The sequence below is a fragment of the Procambarus clarkii genome, chromosome 18 (genome assembly GCF_040958095.1).
Source record: "Procambarus clarkii isolate CNS0578487 chromosome 18, FALCON_Pclarkii_2.0, whole genome shotgun sequence".
Taxonomy (NCBI): Eukaryota; Metazoa; Arthropoda; class Malacostraca; order Decapoda; family Cambaridae; genus Procambarus; species Procambarus clarkii.
The window spans coordinates 40,535,608-40,552,473 of NC_091167.1; the positions used below are offsets into that span (position 1 = coordinate 40,535,608).

Here is a 16,866-nt window from a genome sequence, read left to right on the forward strand (position 1 = left end):
AGTGTGTGACAGTGTATAGTGTGTACATATGTTGTAAATATACATAAATGAACATGAAACATTGGTGTGAATAACTGTATGATTGGAGGAGCAATGTTGGCGAATACAATATTGGAGGAGTGAGGGAGGGCTGGCTGGGTGTGACAGCTCACACTCGCGGTGTTCTGAATGTGTTGATGGTGAATGTATATAGTGTGTGACAGTGTATAGTCTGTAAATAGATTGTATATATACATAAATTAGCATGGTACATGGTAAATATGTGCAACATATGTGTACACAAGTGTCATGCTGCCACTGTCATGCTGCCTGGATCAATAACACCTACAACATTTGAGTCATATGAGGTTTGTTTTTGCTGGGTCTTTACCCATTCTGATTCACTATCAGGTTAGAAGGTTTTCAGGCAACTGCAGTTTTGCAAACTAGGTTTACTAGAGTTAGGCGTTTGTGGCATATTGAATGTCTGGATATAAATATTTTTTGCAACATTGCATTGTGCTTGAGAGTTATTATTTAGACTTTAATTCAGGCTGGTGCAGTCAACATACATGATATTCCTCTTGTATTCATGAAGTGTTATTTGCAGAGCAAGAGTTCCGCAAGATGCTAGGCTTACGTCATGACTTGAAGCCTGAGTTATCATCGATGAGACCAGCTGTCATTCCTGAAGACATTGAATTACCAAATGAATATGATTGGAGGAGCCAAGGTGTTGTTACACCTGTAAAAAACCAGGTAAGCTGAAACAGCCATTACAATATATTAATCTAATACTATCCTTGTTATTCTGTTTACTTTCTTACCAGGTAATTAGGTGTGAAAATATGCAGTTTAACATACAATTGAATTCCTGCTCCTTAACCTTCTGGCTGCATGGTACTTAAATGTGCTCAGACTGTGCATCACATCATATGATACACAGAGAAATCACATTTAACGTGATACGGTATATCAAAGAACAAATCCAAAACAAATTAACAGTTGTCTAGAGCACATCGGGGAACACTTGGCGCATAGGTTCGAAACCTCATCAAGGCTGCTGTGGATTTGTTGATCAAATGATGTAGCAGGGAACTATCTAAAATTTAAAAGTCATAGACTTACATGGGGCTCACAGTTGCTTCCTCAGGCCTTCAGTAACACAACCCCTATTTTGAGAAAAAGTCCTGAGTCCCTCACTTTCCTTCTAGGGCCTTAGTAAAAACACTGAAGAGCATATCTGGCAACATAACCATCCTGTGTGTGTGCATGCAGGGCGGCCATACTAGGAGCCACTGAACTTTTATCAATAGCAAACGAGTGATTACCATTATATATTTCAGGCAAAATGTGTGTCATGTCCAATTATATGATTTAGACATATATTTAGGCCTATATACAGTATATTATTATGAATAAATACTAGGTGTGCATATATTTATACACATACATCTGTACATACCTATATTTTAAAAGTTATACCACTGAACCCCATCTTTGACACATCAGAACAAATTTTTAGAACCAAAAAACTATGTAAATAAAGTGAGAAACAATAGAAATAAATTGACAAAGTTATTCCCATGTGGCACTTCACCTCATTTCCACTAAAAAAACACAACTTCTCCAGCCCACTGCAGCTAAACCATAAGAGATAGAAACTTTTTCATTTGGACTTTTTTTCCTTCGTGGATGCTAAAAAAAAAAAAAAATTTGAGAACAATTTATTTTATGCACACCCAAGTGTTGCATGCTAAAATTGCTTGAGCAGCTGAAGGGCTAACAAAGGGAACCAAGTCTCTCTATGTACTGGTTATTTACCACTACGTATTTGTATTATTTGATTTACCCATTTTATCTGTTATATTATTATCTGTTATCTGATGTTATTTATTCTTCCATCTTCAAAGGAAGTTTCTCACTTTTATAAGTGACTGGTTAATTTAAATACAGTACTTAGGATGTGTGACTGATAGAGGAGAAGTTTGTACAAACAAGTTTGAAAGTAGGGTTAGTTAAAGATGGAAAGTTGCTGGTGCAGTGAAGGCTCTGGTAAGAAAATAAGAGTGGGAGTCCTGACTCTTAAGTATGGGTGCTAGACAAAGCTATGGTATGAATATGAAGCATCAAGAATTAGAGCAGTAGAAATGAGAAGAATGTGCAGTGTTTGGAGGATATAGCTACAGGAAGGGAAGGGAATTATCAGGCAAAAGTGCCAAGCCATTATGACTATATATGTTATACTCAAATTCTGTCAGTTGAAATGTAACCAATCACAGGCAAGTAATGGACTAGCTGAACGTACTAACAGGAAAGTGTTAGATGCCTTGAGAGTCACGTTGAATTTTGATAACAACAATTGGGATGATTTTATACCCTTAATTCAGTGTGCTATAAATTCTTCAATTAATGTTTCTACTGGTGACACACCTCACGCTATTCTTTATGGTACAGATAAGATCCTCCCTAATGAATTGATTAACGTACCTCCTACTCCCTTATATAACGTAGATGATTTTGTTCAAGTGAAGCGTAGACAAATGCAACTAGTATTCAAGAAAATATGAGAACAACTGTCCAAAGCAACAGCCGAGTTCACTCTAGCAAGGAATGCACGAGCTAAACCCAGTAAAATAACTATTGGATCTGTAGTAATGATACTTAACCAACACAGGTCTGGTCCTATGTACAAGTTAACTAAGAAATTTTTGGGTCCATATAAGGTAATCGAGCTTATTAAAGGTAACAAATACAGACTTAAGAACTTGTTAACAGGAGAGTATATAAATGAACATTTAGACCACATGAAGTTAGCTAAAATGACTGTTGACGAGACTGATGAGGAAGATGACAATGAACTTACCCAGACAGATACTCCTACTCGGACACCACCTTCTGTGGTTGACAGACCACTTGATGTTCAGCAACCCCATACTAGCAATTATAATCTTAGATCTAGACCTCTCGTTTCAACAGTGCACTCACCACATGTCCATTGGCTAGATGTTAACGAGGATATCTCTCAAGATGATAGTTTGTCGCATGAAGTTTCATCTGTTCCGGACCTTCAGTCAGAGCCAGAGTTGTATAGTGCTCTGGATGAGCTAGGTGTAGATATCCGCAGAATTTATAATTGAATGCACTCTGCAGTTATTCTGTTTGTTTTGAAAAAAAAAAAAAAACTCATTTGCAGTATTTCTACCACATGTGTCTTATTATTACCATTATATATAATGTATAGTTTTTCTCAACTTTATTTTGTTATGAATTAGATGCCATTGTTAAGTCTACCACCATTTGTATTTTTACAGTGCTTGTCATAAGAGTTATTATTGTTCTAGCAACCACATTGAGGCCAGTGAATCCTGACTGCTATCACGCAGATGTTAGTCTTCTTGATCCAGGTCTTGTATATGCTTGTAAATATATTGCACATTATATATATTGTACATTGGTCTTGTAAATATATTGTATTATTTCAGAAAAAAAAAGAGAGAAAAAAAAAAAAAAAAATCATTATCTATCTTGAAATTCAATTGTGGTTGTTAGGTCAGAACTTTGTTCCATTAATGTAATAATTGTTTAATTTTGTATGGTTTTCAAGCACATGCCATTGACACATGTTAATAATTTTGTTTAGGCAATACCTTGAGTTGTATTGTTCATATCTGATCAGTAGACATACACATGTTCTTAATACTCTGGTTTATTCAAAGCATTGTTACCATGATTTTCACCTATTATGATGAATTTTTTTTTTGGTGCATATATGCCGAGTTGTTTGTATTACGCACACCTGATCTTCTTTCAATGTTTTATTATGCAAATTTCACATGTAAGCCATTATTGTATGCCACCAAGGTCCTTTCAGTATCATTGTAACTATATAGCTAGCCAGAGCTTGTCGACAAGGGACGTCGACTTGGTAGCGTGTCCGAGCGGTGTTATACTCAAATTCTGTCAGTTGAAATGTAACCAATCACAGGCAAGTAGGCCTCTGACGTCATGCCAGACAGAGGAGCATCAGGCATGCTCCCAGCAGCCTCAGTTATCCTCACAGACTCAGAGTAGAAGGACCTCGGCTAGGCAGATATATACCTTGCTATCTCAGTCAATAAATATATACAGAAGCGACTACTGTGTCTACATTCTACCCGAACAAGGCAAACGAATATATAGCATTGGGAAGGGGTTAGGATAAGGGTTTGGGTTGGAACGGGGGTAAGGAATGGTGTCCACCCACTTGGACGGTCGGGAATTGAATGCTGACCTGCATGAAGTGAGACCGTCGCTCTACCGTCCAGTCCAAGTAGAGGAGCGATAATATCAGAGGGATATGAAGATCAAAAGTAGATAAACTGCAAGATTGAGACCTATGTTCCAAGATGATTTTGAGCTTGTTGAATCAAAATGCTGATGTACAGTGGTGGAAAGAGTGAATTCCAAGGAATTGAAGGGTAGAAGAAGAGCATGGCTGATGAGGTGGGCTGGCATGGCAAGTGTGTAATGAAGCTGTGATTTAGTATCAAATGTACATGGAATATGGTAAGGAACAAGGCTGGGTGAAAGTAGTTTGTAAAACAAGTGAATGTATTTAAATTATTTGTAATGCATAAGGCAATTCATAAATAGCACTGGTCTATGAAGGGGGGGGGGTTATTGTTAGGGATGACTGCTGGTGTGTGGCGGTGCTTGTTAAAAGATCATAAGGCTATAAAACAGTGTGAATGGACAAGTGATAATTTTGCATAAATGTTGCAAATATGACCTGCAGATTTGTTCCAAACTTAATACAAAAAATAAGCATGCATACATACATACATGTATATGTATGTATGTATGTATGTATGTATGTATGTATGTATGTATGTATGTATGTATGTATGTAATGTAATGTAATGTAATGTAATGTAATGTAATGTATAGGAGAGCAGGCCTAACAATGATTAATACCTACTTTAGCAACTCATCTCTAATATATTGTTTACTTTCTTCTTTGAAGGGAATGTGTGGATCATGTTGGGCATTCTCTGTCACTGGCAATGTGGAGGGCCAGTGGGCAATCAGACACAAAAATTTGATTTCTCTGTCAGAACAAGGTACAGTGATTCAAATGGACTTTTATAATTTTTTGCTTTTTCCAGAACGTTAAAATATAGGGTTAGCTCCCAGCCTCAGCATCTGTTAGTCTTGTTTTAATGGCTGACAATAGAGGCTCTCGAAGTATAGTTGGCTTCATTCTCGAGTCCCAGTCTTGGATCCCGGGTTCAAATCCCAGGTGGCACAGAAATGGTTGGGCATATTTCCTTTCACCTAATGGCCTGTTTGCCTAGCAGTAAATAGGTACCTGTGAGTTAAGCAACTGTTGTTGGGTTGCATTCTGGGGGAAGGTCAGAAGTTAGACCTTGGGAGGAGAGACCTCAGTACAAGTCTAAAAGTTTATTAAAGTGACTTATAAGGAGTGACTGTAAGAACCTTGATCTCTTGCTGGAGAAAATTGTGGGCTGAATGTGTTGCAGAATGAGACTTTGAGGGGTTTGAGCCTGAACCTGAAGTGCCTCTTGTTAGGAAATTGTTTCTCTGGGCCAGCAATTGGGCTTGGAGTTGGATAGTACTCATCAAATTGTACTCGCCTAATTGTGCTTGCGAGGGTTGAGTTTTGTCTCTTTGGTCCCGCCTCTCAACTGTCAATCAGCTGGTGTACAGATTCCTGAGCCTACTGGGCTCTATCATATCTACATTTGAAACTGTGTATGGAATCAGCCTCCACCACATCATTACTTAATGCATTCCATTTGTTAACTACTCTGACACTGAAAAATGATGCTGATATTGAGGAGTTGGTGAAGGAACACAGCGAAGAACTGACCACCGAAGAACTCCAGGCCCTTCGAAAGGAGCAGCAACAAGAGGTAGCTGAGGAAATTTCTTCAGGGAAGGAGGTGGCAGTAGAGAATGTCCCTTCCTCAACAATTAAGAAAATGTGTGCAGCATGGGAAGAACTGCAAACTTTTGCTGAAACGACTCACCCAAATCAAGCTGCAGTAGGCCGTTGCCTTGACCTTTTCAATGACACTGTGATGCATCACTACAGACAAATGTTAAAATGAAGGGAAAAACAAGTGTCTCTTGACAAATTTTTAGTGAGACAAACAAGCAGGGAACTACAACCAGGTCCTATTGGAATGCAGGCAAAACATAGGAGAGAGAAGTACCCCAGAGAAATTATCACTGCCTGATGTGGTAATGGAAGGGGACTCCCCTTCCAAACAGTAACACCTCTCCTCCTCCCCCTTCATCACCATCTTCCATAAAGGTAAGATAAACATATGTGCTGTATTGTAGTTAGAGAAAAAATTGTATTCAGTATAAAATGTATTTGTAAGTTAATATTTTGGAGGGTAGGTAACAGATTAATTCAATTCCCTTTATTTCTTATGGGAAAAATCGCTTTTACATACGATATTTTGACTTGAGATCCATCTCTGGGAACGGATTACGCAACCCACTCTCGCACAAGACAGTACATATATGACTTATTACTTGTAGTCACTATTTGGCTGATTGGTAAGTACATATGTGGTATATGCCAAGTTATATTTTGTTTTTAAGGTAAAAACTCTTCCTATAGATTTGCTAAACACCAGTTTTCATATTAGGAATTTCTTTTTCAGTTTTATTAAACAATAGAGATTTTATACAATATTTGACAATATCCTGAGTTACTTTACAATTTATTTAAATATTTTGGTTTTGTTTTATTATTTTTATAAAACTGTAATATCAATATGGGTTTAGGTTAAGTAATAATTGTAATAAGAAGCAATAAGGTGCTTATCTTAACATACTAAGAAGGTTAGGTCGACGTTTTCTATTAAGCTTTTCAAGGTAAACTAAAATATTCACAATAAATTAGTATGTCACATATGCACTTATTAATAAGCCAATATTGACTATAAGCAAGTGCGAGAACGGGTTGCAACACCATCATAAATCGAAGCCCCACTGTATGTAAATATGTATGTATATATGTGTGTGTGTATAATAATAATAATAATATATATATATATACACACACATAAGAAAAAATTAGAGAAAATATATTAATTCAGGAAAACTTGGCTTATTAGGCAAATCGGGCCTTGCATAGTAGGCCGAGTATGACGTTCTGACTACTAGGTACAACATATATATATGTTGTACCTAGTAGCCAGAAGACAGTACTCGGCCTACTATGCAAGGCCCGATTTGCCTAATAAGCCAAGTTCTTCTGAATTTTTATATCTTTCTGATTTTTTTCTTATGAAATGAGAAATCTGGTTATTTCATTATGTACAAGTTAATTTGTTTAAATTTAAGTTAAAACTAACATAGATATATGACCAAACCTAACCAACCCTACCTAACCTAACCTATCTAAACCTAACCTAAACTAACACATCTACATCAATAATTTATGTTCCTAATATAATATAATAATAGTAAATAAAATAAACTAGAAACAATTTATTGAAAATAAAAAAAATCACTCGTCCTATTAGGCAAATCGGGCCTTGCATAGTAGGCCAAGAAGTGCGTTCTGGCTACTAGGTACGACATATATATATATATATATATATATAGGGGGTACCACCTCTGGTGCAATTATAGGGACCCACAGCCTCAAAGAAGGGAACACAGAGCATTCAGAGAAAAACTTGCCGTATAACTCTGAATACTATGAGTGTTCGCTTCTCCTACCACCCCACTTTTTTTTATGGTGTACACTTTATTATGCAAGGTTATACAGTTACATATCTGATTTTATACAAAAAATGAACATTAAGAGGACACAAGAAAATGTTCGCTTCCAAGAGGCTGTAGATTTCCTCGAACTCCTCCGACGCCGGGCAGGAACCGAGGATGCAGCGGGAATTTCCCCTCTGGATCGCGACACTGGATCTGTCGCGATCCAGAGATCGTGACACAATATTACAGAATATATATATACAGTATATTATCTATCTTAGGCTTTGTCACCAACAATAGGGATTGTATTGCCTATTAATTGTAAAGTCAAGGGATGTAGAATAGCTTATGAATGTATAGCCAGTTAAACAAACATTTTATATATCATATTTTCTTCTGAAATTGAATTTAAAAATAAATTAAAAATATTACAGAATTTTATTAACAAGTGTATTTCCTGCATGACTTCAGAACTTGTTGACTGTGATACAAGTGACGAGGGCTGTAATGGAGGCATGCCAGAGAATGCATATGATGCAATTCAGAAGCTGGGTGGATTGGAAAGTGAAACTGACTACCCGTATGATGCCAAGGATGAACAATGCCACTTCAACAAGTCTATGGTGAGGATCACTGAAAACTGTTATAATGCAAACTATTTGTTTGTTGAAGCTGTTGCCATAGTATTGCACTGTGTATTAACCACACGTGCAGATCTTGTTGACATGAACTTTAATCTTGGGCAGATGATTGCCTTACAACCACAGTGCATTCAGACAAATTTGACCATAGATCAGTTAATATACATGTATACCTGGCCATTTCTCAAGGTGGTGTTTTTGTTGTCTCTTTGGTCCTGGGATATTTTTCTTGAGGTGTTTTTTTTTGTTGTGCCTTGCCTCCAGCTGCTGGATTGGGGGAGCTTAATGCTCTCCTCTGGAGACAGGGTTTTGTTATTTTGGCCCTGGTGGCTGGCTTCTTCATTTGCAACCTTCTTCTTTTCTGGCAAAGAATGAGTCAGTTTACTTCTGGAGGGGTCCCTTGGTGATTGATGGTTTGTTGATCCAGCCTGGGACACATTATTTTTTGTGTCTGACTCGTTCTGCCTTGGTCCCCTTTTCCAAGCTCGTATTTCTCGGGTTGTCCAAAACATCGTTAATCCACGTACTGTGCATTAGTTTAATATGACAACCATATTGTGCACGTAACAAAATTATTCCCCAAATTTTTATTTGTACACTTAACATTCTCCCATTCGAACATCTCGGTTCCAGTTGTGACTGGATATATATAGTCGTGTTCAGATATTTGGTATAATCCTCCCCCACCCCGGCATGAAAAAAAATTATTTTATGTCCAAAAGTACATAATATATTATTGCTAGATACTTTATACTTTATATTCACTAGACACTTTAAACAAAACACAACAGAATATTGGTAATATACAGTAATAACAATAAATATTACAGTAAAGTACTTAATATGGGTACTCGCCAAGTATTCAGATGTTTCAGCACATATGATCTTGGAATGATGTTTAGGTGAGTATTTTCATGTTTATTTAGAGTGGAGCTGGATGTTGAGAGTTGAGGCTGAGATGTTGAGAATTACATGGAGAAGGAACTCGAGAGGTTTCAGTTTGAGGACTTTTGAAAGCCCTGTCAGTGGTCTCTCGGTGTTAATTGCTTCAAGCTATCTCTTTGCATTTCTGGGGGGTGCCTTTACGGCTCCTCCGGAGCTATCCAGGCTGATATATATCTGGTTGATACCTGGTTGATAGGGTTCTGGGAGTTCTACTCCCCAAGCCCGGCCTGAGGCCAAGCTTGACTTGTGAGAGTTTGGTCTACTAGGCTGTTGCTTGGAGCGGCCGACATACCCAACACAGCCCGGTTGGTCCAGTACTCCTTGGAGGAAACAATCTAGTTTCCTCTTGAAAATGTCTACGGTTGTTCCGGCAATATTTCTGATGCTCGCTGGGAGGGTGTTGAACAACTGTGGACCTCTGATGTTTATGCAGTGTTCTCTGATTGTGCCTATGGCACCCCTGCTCTTCACTGGTTCTATTCTGCATTTTCTTCCATGTCGTTCACTCCAGTACGTTGTTATTTTACCGTGTAGATTTTGTCCCTGGCCCTCCAGTATCTTCCATGTGTATATTATTTGAGATCTCTCTCGTCTTCTTTCTAGTGAATACATTTGGAGGGCTTTGAGACGATCCCAATAATTTAGGTGCTTTATCGCGTCCATGCATGCCGTATATGTTCTCTGTATTCCTTCTATTTCAGCAATCTCTCCTGCTCTGAAGGGGGAAGTGAATACTGAGCAGTACTCAAGATGGGACAACACAAGTGACTTGAAGAGTACAACCATTGTGATGGGATCCCTGGATTTGAAAGTTCTCGTAATCCATCCGATCATTTTTCTGGCTGACGCAATATTTGCTTGGTTATGCTCCCTAAACGTTAGGTCGTCAGACATCATTATTCCCAAATCCTTGACATGCTGTTTTCCTACTATGGGCACATTTGATTGTGTTTTGAATATTTAAGGTCCTCATTTTTACCGTATCTGAGTACCTGGAATTTATCACTGTTAAACATCATGTTTTTTCTGATGCCCAGTCGAAAACTTTATTAATATCAGCTTGAAGTTTTTCAATGTCTTCAGCCGAGGTAATTTTCATACTGATTTTTGTGTCATCTGCAAAGGATGATACGAAACTGTGACTTGTATTTCTCTTGTATTAAGGCAACCTCCTTCCCCCCGCCCGGAGCGGGGTGGGGGAGGTTGTGCAGACAGCGACATGGTGATATGCTTGTTTGCTCGTTTTCATTTGAGGAGTCCACTATTTCGACTTTCAGTAGCAATATTTTAACCAGAATAGGAGTTTGTTTTGGAGCGCTTACATTTCTGGATGTCTGACCCGGTCGATGGCAGACATAGAATGCTTCCAACCACACAGGGGTTTCTATAGGCCATTGTTCCTCGTGCCTCTCTGAGGGGGGGGGCCAGGTTATGGCTCGTGGTCCCCAGTAGGCATAACTCCGTGCGCATGGACTGATGCCAGGGTCTAATACATTCATATCAACCCGGTTAGCTCCGGGGAACCTACGGATCTCGCCCAGAAACTGGTGTTTCATTACATTTAACGCTGTTTTCTGTGGGGAGCCCCTACGGCTCCCTGGAGCTTATCGGGCTAATGTGTGTTATGTTAGACCGGGACATTAGCTAAGGAGTTCAGACCTACCAGGGACCAGCGCCAGAACCTGGCCCCTTCAGAGAGGTTTCAGGGAGCAATGGCCCTGGAAAACCCCATATGGTTGGGGTTTTTCCTTATCTGCCATCGACCGGGGTTAGGCACCCAGAAAGGTAGGCGTAACAAAACAAACCCCACATGGTAAGAAACTACAACAAAAACCGAACAGAGAGGTAGAAAACTCCCTACAATCCCAAGGAAACAAGCAAACAAGCAAACATCACACTTTACTGCCGCGCCGATCGTCCGCGCAGCCCTCCCCACCCCGGGAGGGGGAGGGGGGAGCCCCGGACCTACCGCGCCGGCTGCCAAGCTCCAGTTCGTTCGCTAATGTCAACCGGGATTGACGCTTCTCTGGCCTCAGTTTCCTAGGCGGTGTTTGCCTTGTGTGGCGTTCACTGCCGTGTGTTGTGGTGTGCGGTGGCCAGGAGTACTTCATCAGTGCCGGGGCTGCATGCGCTTAGTGACTGACTTCCCTAAGCGCCCTGTGAGTACTGCCCTTGCGTTACAGGGTTATCTTCCCTGGGGCGTTCGGGAACCATTCCCGTAGAGGTTCTTGCTGCTCGGCATTTGCCTCGCCCTTGGGGCCAGCTGGGGCTTGGGGCCCTTGTTTGGCCCTGGGTAGGGATTGGTATTGTGCTGGTTAGGGCGTCAAGGTGTTGCGCAGCCTGCCACCTAAGCGGCGGCCGGTTTCTGTTGCCTCTGGAGACGGTGTACTTTTGCGGGGTTTTTCTTTTGTTTTTCATTTTCTTGCCTGGTGGGGGTCTGCCTAAGGTGGTTATAGTTCCACTGGTAGTGTTTGGCGGCCCTCTGCTAGGCCCCCGTGCTTGTACACGTCTCGGGGGGTTTTCAGTGCTATAATCTACCCTCTTGTTATGTTTGGGTTTCTTAACCGGTTAGCAACACCTTGCCCGGGCTTCCCGTAGTTGTTACCCTACAGGCCCTGGAAACCCCTGTCTGGGCTCGGGGGACCATTGAATGTGTCTTCCGGGTTCCAACCCGTCTTGTACGGGATCGTTGGTTGCTGTTCCCTTGTCTCCGGGTGACAGTCGCCATTTTTACCTCCGTCATGCTGCCTGTTGGGTCACTGACACCTTGACCCGGAGTCTTGCGAGTGATTCTCTGCTTGTTCTCCAGTACTCTCCTGATGTTATTACTGTTCAGAGTACAGGCGGCATCCGTGTTGCAAGCTAGGTTAGGTTGCTGCAACATGCTAGGTTGGTTTCCCACTCGAATGCCCCGTGGCCGCCCCGTTTGGTTAGGTGCTGCTCGCCCCTTTCTCTCCATGCTCCCGGCTCCGGACCGTCTGCGGGTTTCGGGGTCGGGGCGGGGTTCAGTTGCGGCAGAGACTCGGGCGGTTTTCGGGGGATGCCCCGTTCGGGTTGGGGACGGAGGTTTGAGCCTGTGCCTCCTGCCAAGGCTTCTGGGTCTTACCAGCGGCCCTTTCTTGTTGCCTTTCCCATGGGCTCTTGCTTTTCTTTAAGGGCGGAGGGCTTGGAGGACGGCTCTGCCCCGGGGCCTCTGTTGTTGGTTCCCGGGGCTGTGGGGGATGCCTACTAGCAGTTCTAGGGCGGTTTTGCCCCTTCAGGGGTTTTTCTGCTGTTGGGCGTCGTTTTTCGCCCTTCCAGTCTGCTAGCTTCCCACATTTGCTGGCGTGTTTTTGTGTATTAAGCGTCAGTCACAGCCCCTGCTGGCGGCCATTTTCGTCTGCCGGTTTCCCGGCGTGGCCACCAGGGCGGCGTTGCGGTTTGTTTACATGCGTCTGGGTGTGCGAGCGAGCGTCTCTGGTGAGTTTTCAAAAAATTTGCAGGGTTTTTGTTCTCCTGTTGTCGTTTCTTTGTTTTTCTGGTGTTTTCTTGCCGTTGCCTGTTCCTCTGGGAACGTTTGGGTGTTGATTTTGGGTCTGAGCCTCTGGGTTTAGGCTCAGTGCCCCTGGCTGGTATGCTTGCTCCCACACCTTGCCCCTCGGTTTTCGGTCTTTTGGGACCGTTTTCCCAGGGCGTTCTGCTGGGGTCTGTGCTTTGCCTTTTAGTGGTGTTCTCCGCCGGCAAATGTGGTGGTTTGGGCTCCCCCTAGTTCGATTCTGGGTTCCTTTGGGTTCCTTGGTTTCGTTCTGGAGGTTTCTTCCTCTTGGGCCCCCTTTTGTGGGTTCAGGGGACTTTGTTTCCTCGTGTGACCCGGTTCTGCCTTTTGGGGTTCCGGGGTCTTCCTGGCTTGCAGACTGAGCTTTTTGGGTCTTGGCACATGTTGTGGTTGTGCTGGGACTTTGTGGTTTTGCTGTCGAGGTGGGCCTTTTGATGCAGTTTTGTGCCTTCTTTGCCTGGCCGGCGTAGTGCTCTTTGCCACTAGTCGGCGGCTTGTGTTTTTACAATATATGTCCTCACCTAGTTGTGCTTGTGGGGGTTGAGCTCTGGCTCCTTGGTCCTGCCTCTCAACCGTCCGTCAACAGGTGTATCGGTTCCTGTGCCTCTTGGGCTCTGTCATGTCTACATGTGACATTGTATGGGGGTCAGCCTCGTTACTTGTGTGAGGAGTCGCCACATTATTTCTTAGTGCTTTCCCGTTCCCATTCTGACACTCAAAAAAAAAAAAAAAAAAAAAAAAAACTAATTCTATCTGTGGCTCTTTTGGGTACTCAGTTTCCACCTGTGTCCCCTAGTGCGTGTGCCCCTTGTGTTACATATCCTGTCCTTCTCAACCCTGTCGATTCCCTTGGGTATCTTGTATGTGGTGATCAGGTCTCCCCTCACTTCCTCTTCCAGCGAAGTGTGGTTTCATTCCCGTAGTCTCTCCTCATGACTTCGGTAGTGTACTTTTTCTTTCTGAAGGGGTTCTGTTCCCTTCTCTGTTGACTGGGCGCTGGGGGAGCAGCTTGCTCTGTTGCCTCTCGCTTGGTCCCGCTGTTGGTGGGCGCTTTGGGTTGTCTTTCGGCCTCTGCTGGCGTCGGAGGACGGCTTCTCCCCCTTGGGGGGGGGGTTCAGAGCTGGCGGGGTGGGCTTCTTCCCTGCGCTTCGTCGTTTCCTCTTCGTGGGTGCGTGGGGCGTGGACGATCCGCCCCATCCTTCTGGGCTTCCCGTCTGCTCTTTGCAGTCATGAGCTTTTCCCGTCTGCTCTTTGCAGTCATGAGCTTTTCCAGTCTGCAGTTCTTCTGGACTACTTCCGTCTGCGCCCTGGATCCTCTGCCCTGCTCGGAGGACTGTTGTCTCCTGTTCGGATTCTGTTAGGGCCGGGTGCATGGATGGTGGACCTGGACCTCCAGGTCACTTCTTGGCACGTTCCTCTCCGGTTTTTCTGGGGCTAGCACGGTTGGTAATTACATATGTGTACTTACCTAAGTGTAGTTACAGGATGTGAGCTACTCTCGTGGTGTCCCGTCTTCCCAGCACTCTGTCATATAATGCTTTGATTATAATTGTCATATTGTCATATAATGATTGTCATATGTCATATGTCTTCATATGATTGTCATACAATGCTTTGGTGGTGGGGCTTCAGGTTTGCTGTTTTTATTGCATTCCCTATTTTGTGAAGGGCACTTTGTATACTCTTTGCATCTTTACCGGATCTTAGTGCCCTGTCTGCGTCTGAGATTCGGTGTCTGGCCTACCTCGACGACTGGCTGGAGTGGGCTCCCAGTCAGTCCGCTTGTCTGCTCGCCAGGGGATGGTTCTTTCCAGATCGCTGGGTTTGGTTTCCTGGTGATCTGGAGGTTTTACCTTCTGTTTCCGTCCCGGGTTCGGACCTGGGCCTTGTTTCAGGCTCTTGGGGCCCCTCATTGTCTTCCCTCCAGAAGTGTTACTGTGGCTGTGGTCCCGCCTTTGGCTGTTCAGGAGGGGGTCCCGGGTTGCTCAGCGGTTGCTTGGGCGGTTGTGCGGGAGTTTGCACTTCGGCGTGCTTGTCTGCCCGCGGAGTCGGGTTTGGCTCCGGCGTCGGTTGGTTCCTACGGAGACTCCACTTCCGCCTCTTGCATTCCTTGGGTTCCTCTGGGGATCTGGTGTTGGTGCTGCGTCACCAGCTTCCTCTTTGGGGTTTTCGGGGTTCCGTGCCTTGGCGGCTCCCCGAGCCTTCGCTCGATGTGTTCACGGACGGGTCGTCTCTCGGCAGGGCCTTTGTGACCAGTGCTCACCAGGTCGGCCGAGGTTGATGGAGTCTGTCTGTCCGTCGGGCTCACAGCCCGGTTCAGGTGTTCATGGCTGTCTGGTTTGCGCTTCGAAGGGTTTGGGTCACTAGGTACTCTACCATTCAGCTCTGTTTGGACTGTTCTCTGGTGGTTCTTGCCGGAACCACAGGGGGTTTGGTTAACCGTGTGGTTCGTGTCCGGGGTGTGTCCTGCGTCCTGGTGGACAGCTGTCTCGGTTCATTCCTCTTCGTGGGTTGGCCAGTCGTCGCCGATTCGTTTTGTTGGCTCTGTTGGGCTTATGGACTCCTGGCCATGGACGTCTTCGGGTCGGCGTGGTCTAGGCGTCGCCCGTTTTGTGGCGCCCTTCCCACCTGCGAGGACTTCATGGTGGAGGCTTTCGGCAGGCCTGGTCGAGGTGGGGGGTACCTGTACCTCTTCTCCCGGTCCAGCTGTTGCTTCGGGTTCTGGCTCCGTTGCAGCCCATTCCCACGAGAACAGTCCTTATGGTTCCACTGTGGCCGGCCCGGCCTTCTTTTCAGACGCTGCTTGATAGGTGTCCGTACCCGGGGCGTTTTTCCTGAGGCTTCGCCTCTTTCAGCAGGCCGAATCGGTCCTGTCCGTGACTGGTTCGGCCTTCTCTTTGGCTCTTCGCGTCTGGTATTTTGACGCAGGTATCGCCATCTCTATGGTGTTCTGGTGGCTTTGTTGACGGTGTCCCACCTGCGAGCTTCGTCTTGGAGACTGTATGACGTTTATTACGTCTTCTCGCGTTTTGTTTCCCCTCCGGCCTGCTCATGAGTCGCCTGAGCCATCCTGGTCCTTGTTCAGGGTGCCTTCTTCTCTTCCCCTCAGTTTGTGGTAGCCCATTCGGTTTCAGTTTCCTCCTCTTTGGTACTGGTGGTAGCTTTATTGGTGTGCAGCCTTTCTCTGTCCTGGCGACGGTCGAGACGGCTGCTTTCTGGAGGGGTTCTTGGGGTATTGGTACTTGTTTGGTTTGGCCGGGGGGTGCGTCCTGTGTTGTCCAGTTGTGCTTTTTGCTGTTGCCGGCGTCCCGTGCCTGGGGATGCGCTGTGGTTGATCCGGTTCCTTCGTTCCCTGTTCTCAGGGCTCGGGTCTCCCGGGTCGTCCACAGTGTTTTCCTTCTTACTGCGGTCTGTCTTTGCGCCCGTGCTGTTCAGACGTTTGCAGCAATTGCTGCTGTGTTGGTGACGTCTCGGGCTCATTTCGGGCGCAGGGAATTGTGGGTCGCACAGGTTTTTGGCCGCCCATCCATGTGTGCGTCTGTTCTTGGGCGTTCTTGTTGCCTTGGGTCGCAGGTTTGCGACCGGTTGTCTTGGCTTTGCGTTGCAGAGTTTGTGGCGGCCGCCTCCCGGGTTAGCCCTTTCTTTTCCTTCTCTTTGGGTATGAAGCTCCAGGGAGCCGTAGGGGCTCCCCACAGAAAACCAGCGTTGAATGTAATGAAACGCCATTTTCTGGGTGAGCCCCGGAGGCTCCCTGGAAACCCTCCCTCCCACCGGTCGGCGGTTTTTTCGCGTTGGTTGAAGCTTAGCTTCCGAACTGGAGCTTGGCAGCCGGCGCGGTAGGTCCGGGGCTCCCCCCTCCCCCTCCCGGGGTGGGGAGGGCTGCGCGGACGATCGGCGCGGCAGTAAAGTGTGATGTTTGCTTGTTTGCTTGTTTCCTTGGGATTGTAGGGAGTTTTCTACCTCTCTGTTCGGTTTTTGTTGTAGTTTCTTACCATGTGGGGTTTGTTTTGTTACGCCTACCTTTCTGGGTGCCTA

At 44.6% G+C, this 16,866-nt stretch overlaps 1 protein-coding gene across 12 annotated transcripts in view; it reads left to right on the plus strand.

Moving 5' to 3' along the window:
* Nucleotides 1-16,866, plus strand: part of LOC123754437 (cathepsin L) — an 82,115-nt gene that overhangs the window by 55,884 nt on the left and 9,365 nt on the right. For all 12 annotated transcript variants that reach the window (XM_069326523.1, XM_069326527.1, XM_069326530.1 and 9 more), the window contains 3 exons: nt 590-738; nt 4,985-5,081; nt 8,182-8,333. In XM_069326523.1, the coding sequence (XP_069182624.1) occupies nt 590-738; nt 4,985-5,081; nt 8,182-8,333 (398 nt within the window). The remainder of the gene's footprint in view (nt 1-589; nt 739-4,984; nt 5,082-8,181; nt 8,334-16,866) is intronic.